Source organism: Diceros bicornis, chromosome 24 (genome assembly GCF_020826845.1).
Source record: "Diceros bicornis minor isolate mBicDic1 chromosome 24, mDicBic1.mat.cur, whole genome shotgun sequence".
NCBI classification, from domain to species: Eukaryota; Metazoa; Chordata; class Mammalia; order Perissodactyla; family Rhinocerotidae; genus Diceros; species Diceros bicornis.
Genome location: NC_080763.1, coordinates 15,595,747 through 15,619,543, shown reverse-complemented (window position 1 = coordinate 15,619,543; position 23,797 = coordinate 15,595,747). Strand labels below are relative to the sequence as shown.

At 35.4% G+C, this 23,797-nt stretch overlaps 1 protein-coding gene across 8 annotated transcripts in view; it reads right to left on the bottom strand.

Moving 5' to 3' along the window:
• Positions 1 to 23,797, bottom strand: part of GPHN (gephyrin) — a 648,078-nt gene that overhangs the window by 277,862 nt on the left and 346,419 nt on the right. For all 8 annotated transcript variants that reach the window (XM_058567151.1, XM_058567147.1, XM_058567152.1 and 5 more), the window contains one exon: positions 604 to 670. In XM_058567151.1, the coding sequence (XP_058423134.1) occupies positions 604 to 670 (67 nt within the window). The remainder of the gene's footprint in view (positions 1 to 603; positions 671 to 23,797) is intronic.

Genomic DNA, 23,797 nt, shown 5'->3' with positions numbered 1-23,797 from the left:
TGGGAGTGTCTTTGTTTGCCTGGGGACTTTGGCCACCAGATAGTATAACACTGTGATTTATGATAGTGTCTTTGGTCAATGTGGAATCAGTTTCGCCTCTGGAAAGTGTTAGTAAAGGTATCAGACCAACCTCTTGGAAGTGCTAGAGACTAAAGGTCAGCCATATGGGCAGTATGTGATGACCTCCAAAAAAAACTATGGACATCAAAGGCTTGGAGCTTCCCTGATTGGCAATACTCCTTGTGTTACACATTGATGCCAGGATAGTACTGTGTCCCTGACTCCACAGGGAAAGGATATTAGAAGCTCTACATTTGGTATGTCTCCTCTACTCTGTCTTATACGCTTCTTTCCTTGGTTGATTTTAATCTGTATCCTTTCCCTCTAATAAACCATAACCATGAGCATAACATCTTTCAGTGAATTTGGTGAGTCTTTCTAGTGAATTATTGAAACTGAGGGTGGTTTGGGGAATGCACTGAATTGCAATTGGTGTCAGAAGTGAGGGGAATCTTGTAGAGTGCTCCAACTTTTTGGTTGGCTAACTCTCACAGCTGGTCAAAACTTCTTACACTAAACCATATAAATCTCAAGGTTGCTTACCTGAGATCCTTTCTTGCTACCTGGCAGGTTAATTATGAGAGTTTTCCCTCTGATTCCACATACAGGCCTGAAAGGAAAGAGAAACCTGATGAATATGAAACTGCAAATAACAGTTGGTTTAAATACATTCAACAGCAAAGATCAACCATTGTACTTTATATGCGAACAACTGTTTTAGGAATAAAATTATTATAGCTAGAGATTCACCAATTGCTATCCAAATTGGGCACTCTGGCTGAGGTTTTTACAATAACGGTTAGTGTGGTGGACTGCAAAAATGCACTGAACATGGAATCAGAATAAATTAACCACTTTAAAGAAATAATGGCCAAATTATCTTCTTTCTCTAACTTCACCTTCTTCATATTTCATACAATTGTAAGATTTCAATGAGATAGTGTATTAAAAAATGCCTGGTATAGTAATATGTATGTTCAAAAGTCTAATACATAAGACACTCAAGAAGTGAGTGAGACGTACATTTGAGGTCTTGCTTTTCAAGAAGTCTATAAAGTTTTAAAGTAAAATAAGGTCTCTCACAAATGAATGGCAGTGGGGAGAGTTTGGAGAGCTCAGTTCCTAATAGACCCATCGATAAACACAGGCAATTTAAAGTAGAAAGGTATTACAGAGATCATTGTAAATTTCCAGGTCACTTTTAAACCAAGTGCTTAGATAAGAAACATAAAGAGTGGAAAAGCACTGAAGACCAGAGTCAAGAGTTGAAGGCCCAGATTTCATACAAGAGTTAGAATCATGCTTTGCCAATAATTGGCTGTATTACTTTGACCTAGTAACATCTCATTTTCATTATTTGAAAACAAAGGGATTAGATTAGATTAGTCTATTTCTAAAATTTTACAACTAAGATTGTAAAAGTCATGTAGGAATGTTTTCCCAAAACTTCTTCCTATGATTGAGTTTATTCTTTAACTATTCTTACGCTCTGAAATAACCTAAAATTGTCTTATATTTTATTGGGTTTTTTTGTCCTATTCACAGGAGAAGAGTTGATAGCTATTTATTTAAAACTTTCCATATTCTTTTCTTTTTAATTGAGATTTAATTGACAAATAACATGGTATTAGTTTTAGGCGTACAACATAATGATTTGATACATGTATATACTGCAAAATGATTATCACAGTAAGTTATCCTTCACTACAGATACTTACAAATTTTTTTTTCTTGTGATGAGAACTCTTACAATCTACTCTCTCAGCAACTTTTAAATATACAACACAGTTTTATTAACTGTAGTTACCATGTTGTACATTACATTCCCAAGATTTATTTATCTTATAAGTGGAAGTTTGTACTTTTTGACCACCTTCACCCATTTCGCCCACTCCTGCCTCTCACAATAACCAATCTGTTCTCCGTATTTATGAGTTTCGTTATTTTTAGATTCCACATGTAAGTGAGATAATACAGTATTTGTCTTTCTCTGTCTGACTTATTTCACTTAGCATGATGCAATCAAGGTCCATCCATATTGTCATGAGTAGCAGGATTTCCTTCTTCTTTATGGCTGAGTAATTTTCCATTGTATATATATACACCACATTTTCTTTATCCATGCACCCGTTGATGGACACTTAGGTTGTTTCCACATCTCGGCCATTGTAAATAATGCTGCAGTGAACATGTGGGTGCAGATATCTTTTTGAGATAGTGATTTCATTTCCTTTGGATAAATACCCAGAAGTAAAATTGCTGGATCATATGATAGCTCTAATTTTAATTTTTTGAGGAACCTCCATACTGTTTTCCATAGTGGTTGAACTAATTTACATTCCCACCAACAGTGCATGAGAGTTCCTTTTCTCCACATCCTCTTATCTCTTGTCTTTTTGATAATGGCCATTCTAATAGGTGTGAGGTGATCTCATTGTTGTTTTGATTTGAATTTCCCTGATGATTAGTGATATTGAGTACCTTTTCATGTACCTGTTGGCCATTTGAAAGTCTTCTTTGGAAAAATCTCTCTTCAGATCCTTTGCCCATTTTTAAATCAGATTTTTTTTTTCTATTGAGTTGTATGAGTTTTTTATATATTTTGGATGTTAACCCCTTATCAGATATATAGTTTCTGCCAATTTGTAGGTTGCCTTTTCATTTTGTTGATGGTTTCCTTTGCTGTACAGAAGTCTTTCAGTTTGATGTAGTCCCACTTGTTGATTTTTGCTTTTGTTGACTTTGCTTTTGGAGTCAAATCCAGAAAAGCATTGCCAAGAACCATGTCTAGAAGCTTACCCTGTATGTTTTCTTCAAGGAGTTTTATGGTTTCAGGTCTTACCTTCACGTCTTTAATCCATATTGAGTTGATTTTTATATATGGTTTAAGATAGTACACTATTTCATTCTTTCACACGTGGCTCTCCATCTTTCCCAACATTATTTATTGAAGAGTCTATCCTTTACTCATTGTATTTTCTTGGCTCCTTTGTCATAAATTAATTGACCATATATGCATGGGTGAACTCTCTATTTTGTTCCACTGATCTGTGTGGATCAGATCACTGTCTCTTGTTACACCAATACCATATGGTTTTGATTACTAAAGCTTTGTAATATAGTTTAATCAGGAAGTGTGATGCCTCCAGCTTTGTTCTTTTTTCTCAAAGATAGTTTGGCTATTTGGGGTCTTTTGTGGTTCCTTTAAGAAAAGTCTCTTCTATTTCTGTGAAAAATGCCACTGGAATTTTGCGAGGGATTGCACTGAATATGTAGATTGCTTTGAGCAATATGGACATTTTAACAATATTAATTCTTCCAACCCATGAGCATGGAATACCTTTCCATTTATTTGTGTCTTCTTCAATTTCTTTCATCAACGTCTTATAGTTTTCATTGTACAAGTCTTTTATTTCCTTGGTTAAATTTATTCCTCAGTATTTTATTATTTTTGATGCAATTGTAAATGGGATTGTTTTGTTAACTTCTCTTTCTGACAGTTCACTATTAATGCATAGAAATGCAACTGATTTTTATATATTGATTTTGTATCTTGCAACTTTACTGAATTCATTTATCAGTTCTAACACTTTTTTGGTAGAGTCTTTAGGGTTTACTATGTATAATATCATGTCATCTGCAAATAGAGACAGTTTTACTTCTTCCTTTTTGATTTGGGTGACTTTTATTTCTTTTCCTTGATTAATTTCTCTGGCTAGAACTTTCATTTATTTCTATGTATTAGACTGTGCTTGAATTTTTGTAGTACTATTAACTACCAGTGTAATCTTGGCTTAGTTATTGAATCTCTCTAATGCTTAGTTTTCAAAACCTGCATTGTTGTAAGGATTAATATAATTCTTCAAATATAATATATAGTACAGTGCCTAGTACATAATGGATACTCAAATACCTGGCCCTTTTTCCCTTAAAAAACACATTGGGATTAGACACTGGAAGTCATGAATTCACTGTAAAGAGATAGAATGTATTTTTAAGACATTGGGGACCATTGATGGATTGTGTTCAATACTATCAAGCACTATTTCAGGAATAATAGTCTAAGATAAACTGAAAGGGAATGATACAAGATATAAAGAAAAGAAAGTCTCATCAGAGAAAACAATATATACACGTTGAATGATTTTTGGTTCATGTTCTGTGATATATCGATTTCAGTACCTCATACAGTGGCTTGTTTTTCCTAGAGATATCTTACACTTCCTTTTCTACTGTTTTTCTCTTTTCTTTTTTGGGGGAGGGAAGGGGCAGAGAAATGACTTTTTCTCTTGCCATTAATGATATGGAAATGAGACTGAGATGACTTGTAAATAACTTATCTAACATTTAACTAGTGCCTGTTATATGGCATGTACTTTACTGATATTTTTATGTTACATTCGCAACAACCCCATGAGGTAGGTATTCTATATTATTTTCTAGTTTTTTATATGTAAACATAAATTACTGTCACCTTTGACAGATGTTACTTGCCTTTAGTTAGGATTTTTAGTACTTCTACATCTGATACAGAAGATAAAATTATTTTTCTCAGCACTATAGTTAGAATAGCAACATATTATTCAATGAAAGGTTGAGATATATTTGCCCGAATTTATACGTATAAAATAAACCTCAGAAATTAAAAAGGAAATAGAAATAGATAAGGATTCTTATTTATTTCCTTTGAAAGAATGTTCTAGTTTTTGTCTTCTTCAAATATATCAAGTTAGAAGAGGCATAAACAGCCAGATATATTCAATATTAAATGGTAATGTAAAAGTAGTTTGTGTTTTTTAAAAAAGAACATATTTAAAAATCAAGTCAGCTCAGCTAGTGCACAAGCCTGAATAACAGATTGAATTGTCATTAATTTCAATATAAAGTCATCTAGTGGAGAGCTACCAGGAGCAAAAAACAAAAACAACAAACAAGCACAAAACACCCTGTACCTATTTGCTGACTGTCAGATAATTTAACTTATTTTTGTTATTTAAAAACAACTTCCAAAATATATAAAGTATGGTTACCAGAGTGAATTCATTCATTCATTCAGCAAATACTTAATTACCATGGGCAAACCAGTGTTAGGTAATGGGGCTACTACAGTGAGTAAAGAGTCTTGCCCCAGGGAAGTTTCCAGATTTACATAAAAATAACAATAAATGTTAAGATAGTTTAAAAAGTGCTACAGGTACATTAAAAGCTATGGGAACAATGGGGAAGGCATTTTAGTTTTAGGTGAGAGAGCATGAGGATGGTCAGGGAAGACTTCTAGAAGGAAGAAAAGCCAAGCTGCTATCTGAAGAACAGGTGCTACAGAGGTAGAGTTGGAAGAACATTCCAGGCATGTACAAAGGACTCAGAAGCTAGCAGGAGAACCTGATGTATGTGGTAACAACGAGAGTGGGTGAGTGAAACGGAGTGAACGTCTGTGTCCCCCCCAAATTCATATGTTGAAATTCTACCCCTCAGTGTGATGGTAGTAGGAGGTGGGGCATTTGGGAACTAATTAGGTCATGAGGGTGGAGCCCTCATGAATGGGATTAGTACTCTTATAAAAGGCACTCCAGAGAGCTCTCTCACTTCTCACACATCACTATGTGAGGACACAAAAAGAAGTCAGCAGTCTACAACCAGGAAGACAGCTCTCATCAGAACCTGCCCACGTTGGCACCCTACTCTCGAACTTCCAACCTCCAGAACTGTAAGAAATAAATTTCTGTGGTTTTCAAGCCACCTGAGTCTATGGTACTTTGTTACAGCAGCCCCAATTTGTTTTTTGTGAGGAAGATTGGCCCTGAGCTAACATCCGTGCCAATCTTTACTCTATTTTGTATGTGGGACGCTGCCACAGCGTGGCTTGATGAGCGGTGTGTAGGTCCGCGCTGGGGATCCGAACCCACAAACCCTGGGCCGCCGAAGCGGAGCATGCAAACCTAACTACTATGCCACCGGGCCAGCCCCTAGCAGCCCAATTAAGACAGTAGGGGATGCTGCTAAAAAAGATAGTTAGCAGAGACAACTTATATAGACCCTGGAAAGCAGTCTTAAAGAATTCAGTCTTTATCCATAGGAGAATGAGATTCCACTGAAGTTTTGAGCGGAGGAATAACATACTGATATTTGTGTTTTCAAAAGACAGCTCTGGGCAGACAAAGTGTGTCTGGGCATGGTGTTGACTTCTAGTCTCCTCTGCTGTGATCAGAGTCAATCTTCCCAGGTTAATGAAACTCCAAGGGGGGGAATTTATGACAAGTGAGGTCCTTTTGGAGGATCCTACTTTTGACAGATAAGGGGAGTTCAAAGAAAGCCTCTCCTTGCATTTGCTGTTTTTCAAGCACCTACAGTTCAAAATAATCAATATACCAAAGTGGCAAATTTGGGGGTGTCATATTCTGCTACCCCTCAGCATCAAGTCAGTGGAAGACTAGAAATGCAATGATGAGAATCTGCACAAAGGGAAAGGCAGATGGAAGGACACTGAAATGGACCTCACTAAGGAAAACCTGATGACATTGAACGTAGGGGCCAAGGCGGGGAATAGGGAAGATCCTACTGTTTGAACCTGGAGACACTGGGATGGTTGAGGTATCAAGTGAGCTTAGGAGGAGGCTGGGGATACCGCAGAAGATATTTTAGATATGGTGAGGTGGAGGTGATAGGAAGAATTTCGATATTCTGTGTTAAACTTGATCACAATAGGCATGGGTGTATAAGAATATGAAAAATATAATTTTGTTTCTCAAAAATAAATTTTTATTAAGTATTAAATATATAAAAATTTAGGGCCGGCCCCGTGGCTTGGCGGTTAAGTGTGCGTGCTCTGCTGCTGGTGGCCCGGGTTCGGATCCCGGGCACGCACCGAGGCACCATTTCTCTGGCCATGCTGAGGCTGAGTCCCACATACAGCAACTAGAAGGATGTGCAGCTATGACATGCAACTATCTACTGGGGCTTTGGGGGGAAAAAAAGAAATAAAATCTTTAAAAAAATAAAAATTTATAATGCATGCATACAATGTAGAAAATAACAATAAAAAACCACCTACGTACCTACAATCTAGGTTAAGAAACAGACTATTACTTATATCTTCAATGACTACTGTGTGCCTTATCCTGATCTCAAGTCCCTTTTTCCCCAGATAACTATTTTCCTGAATTTTAAAATCATTACCTTACTTAGCAACAACTAATCTACTTTCTGTCTCTACAGATTCTACATTCCGGACATTTCATACAAATGGAATCACATAGTATGTGGCCTTCTGTGACTGTCTTCTTTCACTTAGCACAATGTTTTCAAGGTTCAACCATGTTGCAGCATAGATCAGTCATTCATTTTCTCAAAAAAATACTTTTGTACATATGTTTATCTAAATATATTGTTCAGTTCAGTATGTTTTTGTAATTTATACAAATGGAATCATACTGTATATATTCTTACATAACTTGGTTTTATCACGCCACATTGTGTTTGTGAAATTCCTCCATGCTGATGTACACAGCTGGGCTGATGTATGTATCTTGATCTTTTATCTAACAAACCTGATGACCTTTTTCACTGGTTCTAAAATACTACTGATCTCTCATAAGTTTCTATATAACCAAGAAGTTCTTTTTCTCCTTTTCAATGCTTATACCATTTTTTCTTTTATCTTTTACAATGTTGAATAGAAGTAGTTATAATAGGACTCTTTGTCTTATTCCCAACTTCACTATGATATTACTCTATTACTTTTCCTTTTTTCTACTATCTTTTTCTGGTTTTGGTAACAAGATTATCCAAGTCTCATAACATGAATTAGGAAATTTTTACATTTCTACTATTCTCAGGAACAGTTTATGTAAGATTGGAATTATTTGTTCCTTGAAAGTTGTATAGAATATGCCTCTAAAATGAACTGAACTTAGTGTTTTTTAAAAATAGAATTCATTTTTTAAGAACAGTTTTAGATTTACAGAAAAACTGAGAAGATGATACAGGGAGTTCACATATACCCTGTACCCAGTTTCCTCTATATTTAACATCTTACATTAGTGTGGTACATTTGTTACAATTAATGAACCAATATTGATAACATTATAACTAACTAAAGCCCATACTTTATTCATATTTCCTAATGTGCTTTTTCTGTTGCAGGATCCCATCCAGATTACCATATTACATTTAGTTTTCATGTCTTCTTATGCTCCTCTTGGCTGTGACAGTTTCAGACTTTCTTTGATTTTGATGACCTTGACAGCTTTGAGGAGTACTGGTCAGGTATTTTGTGGGGTGCTCCACTACTGGAGTTTGATATTTTACTCATAGGTCTAGAGTTATGGGATTTCGGGAGGAAGACCCTGGAAGTGCTATTTTCATCACATCATATCAAAAGTACATGCAGTCAGCATGATTTATGACTATTACTGATCTTGATCACCTAGCTGAGGTATTTGTCAGATTTCTCCATGGTAAAGTTACCCTTTTCCTCCTCTTTTCATACTGTACTCTTTGGAAGGAAGTCATTGTGTGCAGTCCATGTCAAGGAGTGGAGAGTTATGTGCCCCCTCCTTGAGGGTGGAGTGTCTACATAAATTATTTGGAAATCTGCATGGAAGAGTTGTCTCCTCTCCCTCAGTATTAATTTATTCAATCATTTATTTATATCAGTATGGACTCGTGCATATATATTTTATACTTTGGGTTATAATCAAATACTACTTTATTTTGTTCCTCAAACTGTTCCATCTTTGACCATGAGGAGCTTTGTCAGTTGGCTCCTATGCTCCTTTGACATACATACATCAATGAGGTTTTTTATAGTCTTTTGAGCCCTTCTTTACTTTCAAGCACTAAAAAATGCTCTAGGCTCATTCTGTATATTTCTTGCCCCAGTCCTAGAACCAGCCATTTCTGCGAGGAGAAATTCCTTTTATTGGCAAATGGTATTAGAAACCAAGATCTGAGCATTAGGTATGCTTATTGTTACTGTTATTTCTTTCAGATCCTCTCTGTTGACATAGCAAAGAAATATATGTGTGTGTGCTAACCTGTGTCTATACACATATATACAAATATTTCCATATATAACCATTTGTTTCCATATTAAACTAAACATGAGTCCATAGTGATGTTTCCAACTCTGATCCATTACCACATGGATCACTCCAGCCTCCTCTTCTTGCTTGTAAATATGTGATTTCCCACTCTATCAGTGAGAAACATGGTTCCCACCATCCACCATCCATTTACTTAATTGTTCAATTCCAGTATACATATATAGTAATATCAGAATTGTTAACCCATACCTCGCGGGATACAACTTTATCAACTACAGTAAAAGTGCTTATGTGCAGTTCTTTTCACCTTTAATCTTATAAACACCATTCATATCTAAAGTTATTTAGGTCAGTATCTTTTCCCTTCACCCTCTTCAAGTGAGATTGTTTCCTATATTTGTAATACATTTAGATTCTCTTGTCATAGTCTGCATTATTTTTTGGGATCTTCCAACTGCCTAAATACTATTTTTTAAAAATTTTGCATATATAAAGTATTCTTTGTGATGTAGAGTTCTGTGAGTTTTGACAAATGCATAATGTCATGTTTCCATATTTTACCACTACAGTATCATAGAGAATAGTGTTACTGCCCTAAAAATCAGCTTTGATTCATCCATTCATCTATCCCCCTCTTCTCACAAACCTCTGGCAGTCACTGATCATTCTACTATCTCTATAGTTTACTTTTTCCAAAATGTCATACAATTGGAATCATATGGTATGTATCCTTTTCAGACTGGCTTCTTTTACTTAGTAATATGCATTTAAGGATCCCCCATGCCTTTTTGTGACTTGATAGCTCATTTCCGTTTATCACTGAAAAATATTCCATTGAATGGATGCATCACAGTTTGCTTATCCATTTACCTACTGAAGTACATCTTGGTTGATTTCCAGCTTTTGGCAATAATGAATAAAGTTCTCATAGACATTCACATGAAGATTTTTTTTGCATGGGCATACGTTTTCAAATCAACTGGGTAAATACCTAAGAGTTCTTTTTATATTTTGGATACAAGTTCTTTTTCAGATATCGTGATTGAAGAACTAGACGGAAAATCAACAAGGATACAGAAGAACTCAAAAACACCATCAACCAACAGGATCTAAATGAAATTTATAGAACGTTTCACCTGATAGAACAATCTACATTCTTCTCCAATGGCTATGGAACATTCGCCAAGCTGGATCATATCCTAGACCATAAAAATAAACCTCAACAAATTCAAAAGAATTAAAATCATACAGAGTATGTTTTCTGACCACAATAGAATCAAATTAGAAATCGATAACAGAAAGATAATAGGAAAATTCCCACACACTTGGAACCTAAATCAAGTTTATAAACTTCTGAAAAACCAATAGGTTAAGGAAGTCTCAAAAGAAATGAAAAAATATATTAAAGTGAATGAAAATGAAGAGACAACATATCAAAACTTGTGGGATGCACCTAAAACAGTGTTTCTAATACTTATATTAAAAAGAGGTAAAGTCTCAAATTGATAATATGAGCTTCCATCTTAAGAACCTCATAGCGCAAAATAAATCCAAAATAAGGAATGAAATAATAAAGATGAGAGCCAAGATCAATGAAATTGAAAACAGGAAAATAACAGACAAAATCAATGAAACAAAAAGTTTGTTCTTTGAAAAGACTAATAAAACTGAAATATCTTAAGCAAGACCGAAAAGGAAAAAGGTAAATTATCAATATCAGGAACGAAACAGGGATATTAATACAGACACTGAAGACAAAAACATGATGCTAAGGGGATACTAGGAACAACTCTAGGTACATAAATTAGACTACTTAGAGGAACTGGAGAAATTCCTCAAAAAACACAAAATGCTACAATTAATAAAATATAAAATAGATAATTTGAATAGCTCTATAACTTGTAGGGAAATTGAATTTATAGTGGAAAAACTCTAGAAAAATCTCCAGGAGAGAGGACTTCACCGGAACATTTTACAAAATGTTTAAAGAAAAACTAACACAAATTCTATATAAACTCTTCCAGAGAACAGAACAGGAGGGAATACTTCATAATTCTTTTTATGAAGCCAGTATTACCTTATACTGAAAACAGATAAAGAGAGAACAAAAAAGAAAGCTATATATAAATGTCTCTCTCTTTTTTTTTGTGTGTGAGGAAGATCAGCCCTGAGCTAACATCTGCCAATCCTCCTCTTTTTGCTGAGGAAGACTGGCCCTGGGTTAACATCTGTGCCCATCTTCCTCCACTTTATATGGGACACCGCCACAGCATGGCTTGACAAGCGGTGCGTTGGTGCACACCCGGGATCCGAACCCCGGACCACTGCAGTGGAGTGCGCACACTTAACCACTATGCCACCGGTCTGGCCCTAGATCAATATCTCTTATGAATATAGATGTAAAACTTCTTACCAAAATATTAGTAAATAGAATTCAGCAATACATAAAAAAAATGATACACCTAAACCAAATGGAGTTTATCCCAAGATATCACCTCACACCTGTCAGAATGGCTATCATTAAAAAGACGAGAAATAACAAGGGTTGGAGAGGATGTGGAGAAAAAGGAATCCTTATACATTGCTGGTGGGAACATAAATTGGTGCAGCCACTATGGAAGACAGTATGGAGATTTCTCAAAAAATTAAAAATAGAAATACCATATGATCCACTTCTGGATACTTATCCAAAGAACATGAAAACACTAATTCAAAAAGATATATGCACCTCTATGTTCACTGCAGCATTATTCACAATAGCCAAATCTTAGAAGCAACCTAAGTGCCCATCAACAGATGAACTGATAAAGAAGATTTGGTGTGTATATATATATGTATATATATACACATACAAAGGAATACTACTTAGCCATACGAAAAGACAAAATTGGGGGCCGGCCCCCTGGCCTAGAGGTTAAGTTTGGTGCACTCCACTTTGGTGACCTGGCTTTGGTTCCCAGGCATGGACCTACACCACTCGTTGGCGGACATGCTGTGGCAGCAACCCACATACAAAATACAGGAAGACTGGCACAGATGTTAGCTCAGGGTGAATCTTCCTCAAGCAAAAAAAAAAAAAAAAAAATCATGCCATTTGCGACAACATGGATGTACCCTGATGGTATTATGCTAAGCAAAATAAGTCAGATGGAGAAAGACAATTATTGTATGACTTCACTCATGTGTGGAAGATTTGGGGGGAGGGCAAAAGCGGTAAAGTGGCACATAAGTGATGGAAACTAGACTTTTGGTAGTGAACACAATGCAGTTTATACAGAAGTCAAAATATAATGATGCACACCTGAAATTTACATAATTTTATAAACCAATGTGACCTCAATAAAGCAAAAATAAAATAAAATAAAATGTGGATGGCCCCTGAAAACAAAAAAAGAATTCAAGACTGGTTCTATATGTAAAAAACCAATCAGCATAATCTACCATATTAACAGGCTAGAGAATAAAATTAAGATCACACCATCATATCAATTAATGCAGAAAATGGCTATTCAACAGAGTGCTGAAAGTTCTAGTCAGTACAATAGGCAAGAAAAAGAATCAAAGGCATGAAGACCAGAAAGGTAGAAATAAAATTGCCCCTACTGGCAGATGACATAATCGTGTGTATAGAAAATCCCAAAGAATCTTAAAAACAAAAAAACCTCAAAAAACAAACACAGAAAAAGCCCTCCTAGAACTAATAGTACTAGTAGTCAAGCAAGGTTGCAGTACATAAGATCAACATACAAAAATTAATTATATTTCTTATCTTAGCAATGAACATGTGCTAGACATTGAAATTAAGAATAAAATACCATTTACAGACTCCCGGTATCCATGTAAGGAGCTTGGAAGTTGCCACTCCACCCTAACAACAAGTAAAAGCTGAACAGACTGAAAAATCAACTCTTTTTGGATTTGTAAGAGAGGGGAGACACAGGGAAAACTGCTGCCTCCAAGACTGGCGAGACCAACAGGAAAATACAGGGAGTTCCTGCTTACCGGAGCAAAGACTCACAAGTGGAAACGGCTGTAGGAACCAGTGCTGAGGTAGGAAAACCTGAACAGTAACTGATAAATTGCCAGAGGCTCAGTGTGGATAAGTGGAAGTTAAAAATTCCAGGGAGAGAGCCAGCCCTGATCGTCTAGTGGTTAAAGTTCGGTGCGCTCTGCTTCAGTGGCCTGGGTTCGGTTCCTGGGCACAGAACTACACCACTTGTCTGTCAGTAGCCATGCTGTGGCGGTGGTTCACATAGAAGAACTAGAAGGACTTGTAACTAGAATATACAACTATATACTGGGGCTTTGGGGAGGAGGAAAAAAAAGAGGAAGATTTGCAACAGATGTTAGCCAGGGTGAATCTTTCCCAGCAAAAAAACCCACAAAAAAACAACAAAAAAAACTTTTCTACACCAACTCCTTCTCATAGGGTTGTTTGGAGATTTAAACAAAATAGCAATGCATAACCCATAGAAAACAACCTAAAATGTGAATATAAAGTTCTTTAAAAAAAAAAAAATTTCCAGGGGGACCCAGTCATACAGGAGCCCCTTCCTACAGTAAATATCGGAGAAAAATCCCCTTCTGCTTCTAGCAGGGAGAGAGGAAAGAAACCATTTTGAAATAGGCATAGCACTCTGTTCTTCTTAACAAGGCCTGTCCTCCAGGGAAACTAGCTAACCAGAACCTAACCTGCCGGGATATTATCAGAGCCTAAATGACCTGAGAGAAGTGATATACCCAACTCCAGCTCACTCTAATCATCCTGTCCTACCTAAGAGGGGAGGGGGGTTGAAAAAACTGAGAAACACTTGTGAGGTACACAGTCCAGAAGCATAGACTCACTAAAAGACTCAGATCTAAACACAGGACTATAGAATGCTTCCCCTCCTCCCAGACCTCACTACCATGTTACTAAAGGACTATTTATAGCAGTTCCTTTTACCCGGTACATCATGTCTGGCTATCAAGCAAAAATCACAAGGCATACTAAAAGGCAAAAAATACAATTTGAAGAGATAGAGAAAACATCAGAAACAGACACAGCAGAGGTGTTGGAATTATCAGACTAGGAATTTAAAACAACTAAGATTAATATGCTAAGAGCTCTAATGGATAAAGTAGACAGGATTCAAGAACAGATGGGCAATGTGAGCAGAGAGATAAAAACAAAAATGAAGAATGCCTTTGATGGGCTCATTAGTAGACTGCACATAGCTGAGAAGAGAATCTCTGAGCTAGAGGATATATCAACAACACCCCTGAAAACTGAGAAGTGAAGAGAATAAAGACTGAAAAAAACAAAACAGAATATCCAAGGACTACGGGACAACTACAAAAGGTGTTACATATGCGTAATGGGAATACTGGAAAGACAAGAAAAAGGAACAGAAAAAATATTTGAAACAATAATGACTAAGAATTTCCTCAAATTAATGTCAGACACCAAACCACAGATCCAGAAAGCTCAGAGAACATCAAGCAGGATAAATGCCAAAAAAACTATACCTAGGCATATCATTTCAAACTACAGAAAATCAAAGATAAAGTCCTGAAAGAAGCCAAAGGAAAAAAGCCCCTTACATATACAGGAATAAAGAAGAATTATATCTGTTGATTTCTCCTCAGAAACCATGAAAATAAGAAGAAAGTGAAGTGAAATATTTAAGTGTTGAGAGAAAAGAATAAGCAACTAAGAATTCTCTACCCTTGAAATTATCCTTCAAAAGTGTAGAAGAAATAAAGACTTTCTCAGACAAAAATTGAGGGTATTTGTTGCCAGTAGATCTGCCTTGCAAGAAATGTTAAGAAGAGTTCTTTAGAGAAGGAAACTGATATAAGTCAGAAACTCAGATTTACATAAAGTAAGAAAGAGCATCAAAACAGGAATAAGTGAAGGTAAAATAAAAACTTTTATTTTTCTTATTCTTAATTGATTTAACATATAACAGTTTGTTCAAAGTTATAATACCAACAATGTATTCAATTATGTATGCTTATGTATATACATATGTATACATATATATATGTTTATATATAAATGGAATGAATGATAGTAATGATAAAAGGGATAGAAGAGAGGAATTAAGATAATTTTGTTATAAGGTATTCACACTACCCATGAAATAGTATGGTGTTATTTGAAAGTGGACTTGGATTAGCTGTAAATGTATATTGCAAACTCTAGGGCAACCACTAAAAGAAGTAAAAACAGAAGTATAACCAACATACTAAGAAAGGAGAAAAAATGGAATCTTGTAAAAGGCTCAATTAAAACCATAAAGGCAGAAAAAGAGTGGAAGATGAAAATAGGAACAAAGAAGGGCAACAAATAGAAAACAATAATGAATATGATTGACATTAATCCAACTATATTAATAATCACTTTGAATGTCAACGGTCTAAATGCACCAATTAAAAGACAGAGATTATCACAGTGGATTAAAAACACAATCCAACTATATGTTGTCTACAAGAAACCCACTTTAAATATAAAGATACATATAAATTAAAAGTAAACAGGAATAGAAAAATATATCATACTAACATTAATTAAAAAAAGAGCAGCCATATTAATTTCCAACAGAGCAGACTTCAAAGCCAGAAAAGTTATCAGCGATAAAGAAAGACACTACACGGTGATAAAAGGATTAATTCTCCAAGAAGACATAATGATCCTTAACATGTACGTACCCAGGCAGACAATCAGTAACGACATAGTTGAACTCAACACCACCATGAATCAACTGGGTAATCTAGAGACTACTTCATCCAAGAATGGCACAATAAGCTCATATGAAACATTCACCAAAATAGATCTCACTCTGGGCCATAAAACACACCAGGACAAATTTAAAAGAACAGAAATTATACAATGTTTGCTCTCAGACCACAATGGAATTAAACTAGAAATCAATAACAGAAAGATAACTGGAAAATTCCCAAATACTTGGAGATTAGACAGTATACATTTAAATAACACAGGGGTCAAAGAAGAAATCTCAAGAGAAATTTTAAAGTATTTTGAACTAAATAAAAATGAAAATTTAACTTATCAAAATTTGTGGGATGTAGTGAAAGCAGTGCTTAGAAGGAAATTTATAGCACTGAATACATATATTAGGAAAAATAAAGATTTAAAATCAATAATATGAGCTTCCACCTTAAAAAACAGAAAAAGAAGAGCAAATTAAATCAAAGTAGGCAGAAGAAGAGAAATAATAAAAAAAATCAGAGCAGAAATCATTGAAATTGAAAACCAGAAATCAATAGAGAAAACTGACAAAACCAAAAGCTGGTTCTTTGAGAAAAGATAAAACTGATAAGCCTCTAGCCAGGCTAACTAAGTGAAAAAGAGAGAAGACACAAATTACTAATATCAGAAATGAAAGAGAGGACATTACTGCAGATCCTATGAACATTAAAAAGATAACAAAGGACTACTGTGAACAAGTCTATGCCCACAAATTTGATAACCTAGATGAAATGAACCAATTCCTTGAAAGATACAATATGCCAAAACTCACAAGGAGAAACAGACAATCTGAATAGGGCTTTTAACTTCTATTAAAGACACTGAATCAATAACTAATAACTTTCCAAACTAATAACAGCAGGCCTAGATGGGTTTGCTGGTGAATTCTCCCAGACATTTAAGGAACAAATTATGCTACAACCTCTTCAAGAAGATAGAAACAGAAGGAATACTTCCTAATTTGTTCTTTGAGGCCAGCATTACCCTAATACCAAAAGCAGGCAAAGGCAGTACAAGAAAAGAAAACTACATACCAATATCTGCAAAATCCTCAACAAAATATTAGCAAATTGAATCTAACAACATATACAAAGAATTATACACCATGACCAAGTGGGATTAATCCCAGGTATGCAATGCAGGTTAAACATTTGAAAATGAATTAATGTAATCCATCATATCAACAGGGCTAAAAAAGAAAAATCACATGATCATATCAATAGATGCAGAAAACACATTTGACAAAATCCAACACACATTCATGATAAAAACTCGTAGTAAACTAGGAATAGAGGAAAACTTCATCAAGCTGATAAAGAATATCTACAAAAAAACTACAGTTAACATATTCTTTAATGGTGAGAAACTCAAAGCTTTCTCAATAAGATCAGGTATGATGTCCCCTCTCACCAGTCCTTTTCAACACTGTACTGAAAGTTCTAGCTAATGCAATAGGATAAGAAAAGGAAATGAAAGGTACACAGATTGGGACCATGTTTTTTATAGACATGGTCATCTTTAAAAAAATCCAAAAAATCATGAAAAAAAACTCCTGGAACTAATAAGTGATTATAGCAAGGTTGCAGGATACGGAGTTAATACACATAAGTCAATCGCTTTCCATATACCAGCAATGTACAACTGAAATTTGAAATTAAAAACATAATACCATTTATATTAGCCTCCCCCCAAATGAAATACTTAGGTATAAATCTAACAAAATACGTACAAGATCTATATGAGGAAAATGACAAAACTCTGAATGAAATCAATGAATGAAATCAAAGAACTAAATAAATGGAGAGATAGCCTATGTTCATAGATAGGAAGACTGAATATTGTCAGGTTGTCAGTTCTTCCCAAGCTGATCCATAGATTCAATGCAATATGAATCAAAATCCCAGCAAGTTATTTTATGGATATCTACAATCTGATTCTAAAGTTTATATGGAGAGGCAAAAAACCTAAAATAGCTAATACAATATTGAAGAAGGACAAAGTCGGAGGACTGATACTCACTGACTTTGAGACCTACTATAAAGCTACAGTAATCAAGAGAGTGTAGTGAAGAACAAATAGATGAATGGAACAGAACAGAAAGCCCAGAAATAGACCCACATAAATATAGTCAACTGATCTTTGACAAAGGAGCAAAGGCAATACAATTGAGCAAAGATAATCTTTTCAACAAATGGTACCGAAACTGGACATCCGCATGCAAAAAAATAAATCTAGACACAAACCTTATACCCTTCACAAAAATTAACTCAAAATGGATCTCAGAAAAAAATGTAAAACACAAAACTATGAAACTCCTAGAAGATAACATAGAAGAAAACCTAAATGACTTGGTTGAGATTATTTTTCAGATACACCACCAAGGGCACAATCCAGGAAAGAAATCACTGATAAGCTAGACTTTATTAAAATTAAAAAATTCTGCTCTGTGAAAGACAATGTCCAGAGAATGAAAAGACAAGCCACAGACTGGGAGAAAATATTTGCAAAGGACACATCTGACAAAGGAATATTAGCCAAAATATACAAAGAATTCTTAAAAGTCAACAATACGAAAACAAACAACTTAATTAAAAAATGGCCCAGGGACTGGCCCTGCCGCTTAGTGGTTAAGTGTGCGCGTTCTGCTACTGGCGGCCTGGGTTCTGATCCCAGGCGCGCACCGACGCACCGCTTCCTGGCCATGCTGAGGTGGCGTCACACATACAGTAACTAGAAGGATGTGCAACTATGACATACAACTATCTACTGGGGCTTTGGGGGAGAAAAAATAAAGGAGGAGAATTGGCAATAGATGTTAGCTCAGAGCCGGTCTTCCTCAGCAAAAAGAGGAGGATTGGGATGGATGTCAGCTCAGGGCTGATCTTCCTCACAAAAAAAAAAAAAAAAGAAAAAGGGCCAAAAACCTTAACAAACACCTCACCAAAGATATACAGATGGCAAACAAGCATATTAAAAGATGCTCAATATCATCTGTCACTAGGGAAATACAAATTAAAACAATAATGAAATACCACTACATACCTATTAGAATGGAAGGCTGGTGAGGAAGGAGAGCAACAGGAACTCCCAATTCATTGCTGGTGGGAATGCAAAATGGTACAGCCACTTTGGAAGATAGTTTGGCAGTTTCTTAGAACACTAAACATGCTTTTACCATACAATCCAGCAACTGCACTCCTTGATATTTACCTAAACGAATTGAAAACTTATGTCCACACACAAACCTGCTCACCTGATGTTTATAGCAACTTTATTCATAATTGCCAAAACTTGTAAGTAACCAAGATGTCCTTCAGTAGGTGAATGGATAAATAAAGTGTAACATCCAGACAATGGAATATTATTCAGTGATACAGAGAAATAAGCTATCAAGCCATGAAAAGACACAGAGGAAACTTAAATGCAGATTACTAAGTGAAAGAAGCCAATCTGGAAAGGCTACATAATGTATGATTCCAACTATATGACATTCTGAAAAAGGCAAAACTATGGACATAATAAAAAGATGAGGGGTTGCCAAGGGTTGACAGGGAAGGAGGGACAAATAGGCAGAGCACAAAGGATTTTTAGGACAGTGAAAATAGTCTGTATGATACATCAGTGAGGGATACATATCATTACACACTTACCCAAACACATAGAACGTACTCCACCAAGAGTGAATGGTAATGCAAACTATGGACTTTTGGTGATTATGATGTGTCAATGCAGGTTCATGAATTGTAACAAATGTACCACTCTGGAAGGGGATGCTGATAATGGGGAAGGCTATGCATGTGTGGGGGCAAGAAGCATAAGAGAAATCTCTGAACCTTCTCTTTAATTTCGCTGTGAAATCTAAAACTACAAAAAATAATAGCTATAAAAAAAAGTCTTAAAAACACCATTTATGATGGCTCAAAATGAATAACATGTGTAAATCTAACATATATATAATTTGTATGCTGAAAACTACAAAACACTGATGAAAAAAATAAAAGACAATGCAAATAAACAGACAGACATACCGTGTGCACGGATTAGAAGATTCAACAGAGGAAAGATGTCAATTCTCCACAAATCGATACACAGGCTTAATGCTATTCCTATAAAAATCCTAGCAAGAGTTTTGTAGATATAAACAAGCTTATTCTAAAATTTTTATGGAAAATGAAAGGAAATAGAAGAGATAAAAAAATTTTTGAAAAAGAGGAATAAAGTGGGAGGAATCAGTTTACCCAATTCAAGATTTATTGTATAGTTACAATAATCAAGACTGAGATATTGACAAAGGGAAAGACACAGAACAGAGAAACCAGAAATAGATACACACAAACACATCCAAATAATTTTAAACAAAGGTGCCAAAACCACTCCACAGAGGAAAGATAGTCTTTTCAACAAATTGTGGAGCAAGTAGACATTCATAGACAAAACAAGAAAAATGACAATAAACCTCAACCGAAACTTCACACCTTATACAAAAATCAACTGAAAATGGATCATGGACTTAAAGGTACAATGGAAAACTATACAAGTTTGAAGGAAAAAAATAGGAGAAAAATCTTTAGACCTTGGGCTAGGTGAAGAATTTATAGACTTCACACCAAAAACACAAGTGACAAAAGAAAAAATTGGTAAATTGGACCTCATCAACATTAAAAACTTTTGCTCTGTGAAAAGGAGGAAAAGATAATCTACTGACTGGGAGAAAATGATTGCAATCCACAAATCAAAGAACTAGTATATAGAATATACAAAGAACTCTCAAAACTCAGTAAAGGGGCTGGAGCTGTGGCATAGTGGTTAAGCGTGCCAGCTGCGCTGCTGGCAGCCAGGGTTTGGATCCCGGGCGTGCACCGAAGCACCGCTTGTCAGGCCCTGCTGTGGCGGCATCACATATAAAGTGGTGGAAGATGGGCACAGATGTTAGCCCAGGGCCCATCTTCCTCAGCAAAAAGAGGAGGATTGGCATGGATGTTAGCTTAGGGCTGATCTTCCTCACACACACACAAAAAAGTATAAAACTCAGGAAAAAAATACAAACAATCCAATTAGAAAGTGGGCAAAAGTCGTGAACAGATATTTCCAAAAATGATGTATACCTGGCAATCAAGCATATGAAACGATGTTCAACATTATTAGCCACTAGGAAAATGCAAATTAACACCACTATAAGCCTATCAAAATGTCTAAAATAAAAATAGTGACCATTCCAGCAAGGATGTGGAGAAACTGAATCACTCATACATTGGTGGCAGGAATGTAAAATGGTACCGTTATTCTGGATATTAATTTGGTAGTTTACTAAAAACTTAAAACATGCAACTGCCATATGATCAAGCAACTATACCCTGGGTATTTATCCCAGAAAACCAGAAACTTTTGTTCACAAAAAACTGTAGACAAACATTCATAGCAGCTTTGTTCATAATAGCCAAAAACTGGAAATGACCTTTGTTTTTTTTTTAAGATTTTATTTATTTATTTTTTCCCCCCAAAGCCCCAGTAGATAGTTGTGTGTCATAGCGGCATATCCTTCTAGTTGCTGTATGTGGGACGCGGCCTCAGCATGGCCAGAAAAGCAGCGCGTCGGTGCGAGCCCGGGATCCGAACCCGGGTCGCCAGCAGTGGAGTGCGCTCACTTAACCACTAAGCCATGGGGCCGGCCCTGGAAATGACCTTTAATGGGAAAATGGTGAACCAACTATGGTACATCCATTCCAGGGAATACTATTCAGCAATAAAAAGGAATGAAATGTTTATTCACGTAACAATTGGGTTGAACCTCCAGGGAATTATACTAAGTGGGAAAAGCCAATACAAAACGATATGTATGTTTCTAAGGGACTGTATGATTCTACTTACGTAAAATTCTTGAAATGGCAAAATATAGAAATGGAGAACAGTTTAGTGGTTGCCAAAGGTTAGGAAAGGGAAGCTGGGTGGGAGATGGGTGGGTGTGGCAATAAAAGGGCAACAGGAGGGATCCTTGTGGTGATGTAATTGTTCTGTATTTTGACTGTATCAATGCCAATATCCTGATTGTAATTTTGTGCTATAGTTTTACAAGATGTTCCCAATTGGGGGAAACTTGGTAAAGGTATGTGGGATTTCTAGGTACTATATCTTACACTTACATGTTAATCTACAACTAACTTAAATAAAAAAAAGTTTTATTTAATAACAAATTTTAAAAAAATACACTGAATTTTTCAGATGTAAATATAAAATTTTTATATGTAAATATCAGCTGAAGATATACTAAGAGTTACACATGTTTATAAAATTTGAATATAACAAACCAAGTGGTGTTCTACTGAGAAAATATTAACTGAGGAGATGTTTTGAGGGTTTGCCTGTATTTCAATTGCTTTATTAAAAAAATAATCTTATGTTCTTTCTACTTGTCTTGCTCTTTGGTTCTTTTTATTTGTCTCCCTCCTTTCTTGCCTTATTTTGAGTGTTTTCTTCAGTTCATTTCTTCCTTCTGCTTTTGGAAGTTATATACTCTGTCCATTCTTTTAATTAGTACCCTAACACAGTTTTAGTATGTCTACTTAATTTTAAAAAATTACAGTTAATATCTTTAATTTTCTAGAAAACAGGCCTTTTAGAATACTTAACTATGATCACATCATCCCAAATGACATGCTTTCATGTTTTCAAGAATTAGTTCCAGGGCCGGCCCTGTGGCTTAGCGGTTAAGTGTGCGCACTCCGCTACCGGTGGCCCGGGGTTCGGGTGCCAGGTGAGCACTGACGCACCGCTTCTCCGGCCATGCTGAGGCCGCGTCCCACATACAGCAACTAGAAGGATGTGCAACTATGACATACAACTATCTACTGGGGCTTTGGGGAAAAAAAAGGAGGAGGATTGGCAGTAGATGTTAGCTCAGAGCCGGTCTTTCTCAGCAAAAAGAGGAGGATTAGCATGGATGTTAGCTCAGGGCTGATCTTCCTCACAAAAAAAAAAAAAAAAGAATTAGTTCCAGCATATGCTTTTCTCCCATAAATTAGACACTATTTTTATTGTTTTATATGTTTATATACATATTTTTTAGATTTACTCAGATATTTACCATCATATTTGTTCTCTTTTCTTCTTGAATCTTCAACTCTTCATCTGAAGTAACTTTTCTTCTGCCAGAAGGATATCATTTAATTTCTTTAAGTGAGGTTCTTTTGGTGATAAAATCCTGCCCTTTTGTGTTAGAAAAATGACATTTTTTTCCTCCCTCATTTTTGAATGACAACTTTTCTAGATGTGAAATCTTGGTTAATAGTTACTTTCTTTCAGCACATTGAAGGTACTATTTCAGTATCTTCTGTTTCAATTATTGTTATTGAGAGGTTAGCTTTTAGTCAAATTGCTATTTAATTTTAGGCATTCCATGTTTTGTCTCTCTTCAATTTTTTTCAAAGATTTATCTTCATAAAACTGAAATTTAGATTTGACAAAGTATTATAAATAAAAATAAAATGACTAATTAGAAAAAACATTACAAGTAAAGTTTAAAATCTTAATATATAAAAAACTTATAAAATCAATAAGGAAGCATACCTGTCTAAAAGTCAGTAAGGAATGAGAATATTCAACTTACAAATGAGGAAATACAGATAGTCAATAAACATATGTAAAATGTTTAATATTGCTATTAAGCAAAAAAATGTACATGTAAATAATGATACACCTTTTACTGCTTACTATGCTGGAAAAGAATCAAAATTATAATATCAAGATACAGGGAATTGTGTATTTTTTCAACTTTACTGAAGGATAATTTACATACCATATAATTAATTTTCTGGCAATTTGGAAGATCTCTTTTTCTGTGGTATTTTACAGTGTTACTATGATGAGTCTAGGTATAGATTTCTTTTTATTCATCCTGCAAAGAATTGATTTGGATTCCTGAATCTGGAGATTGACGTCTTTC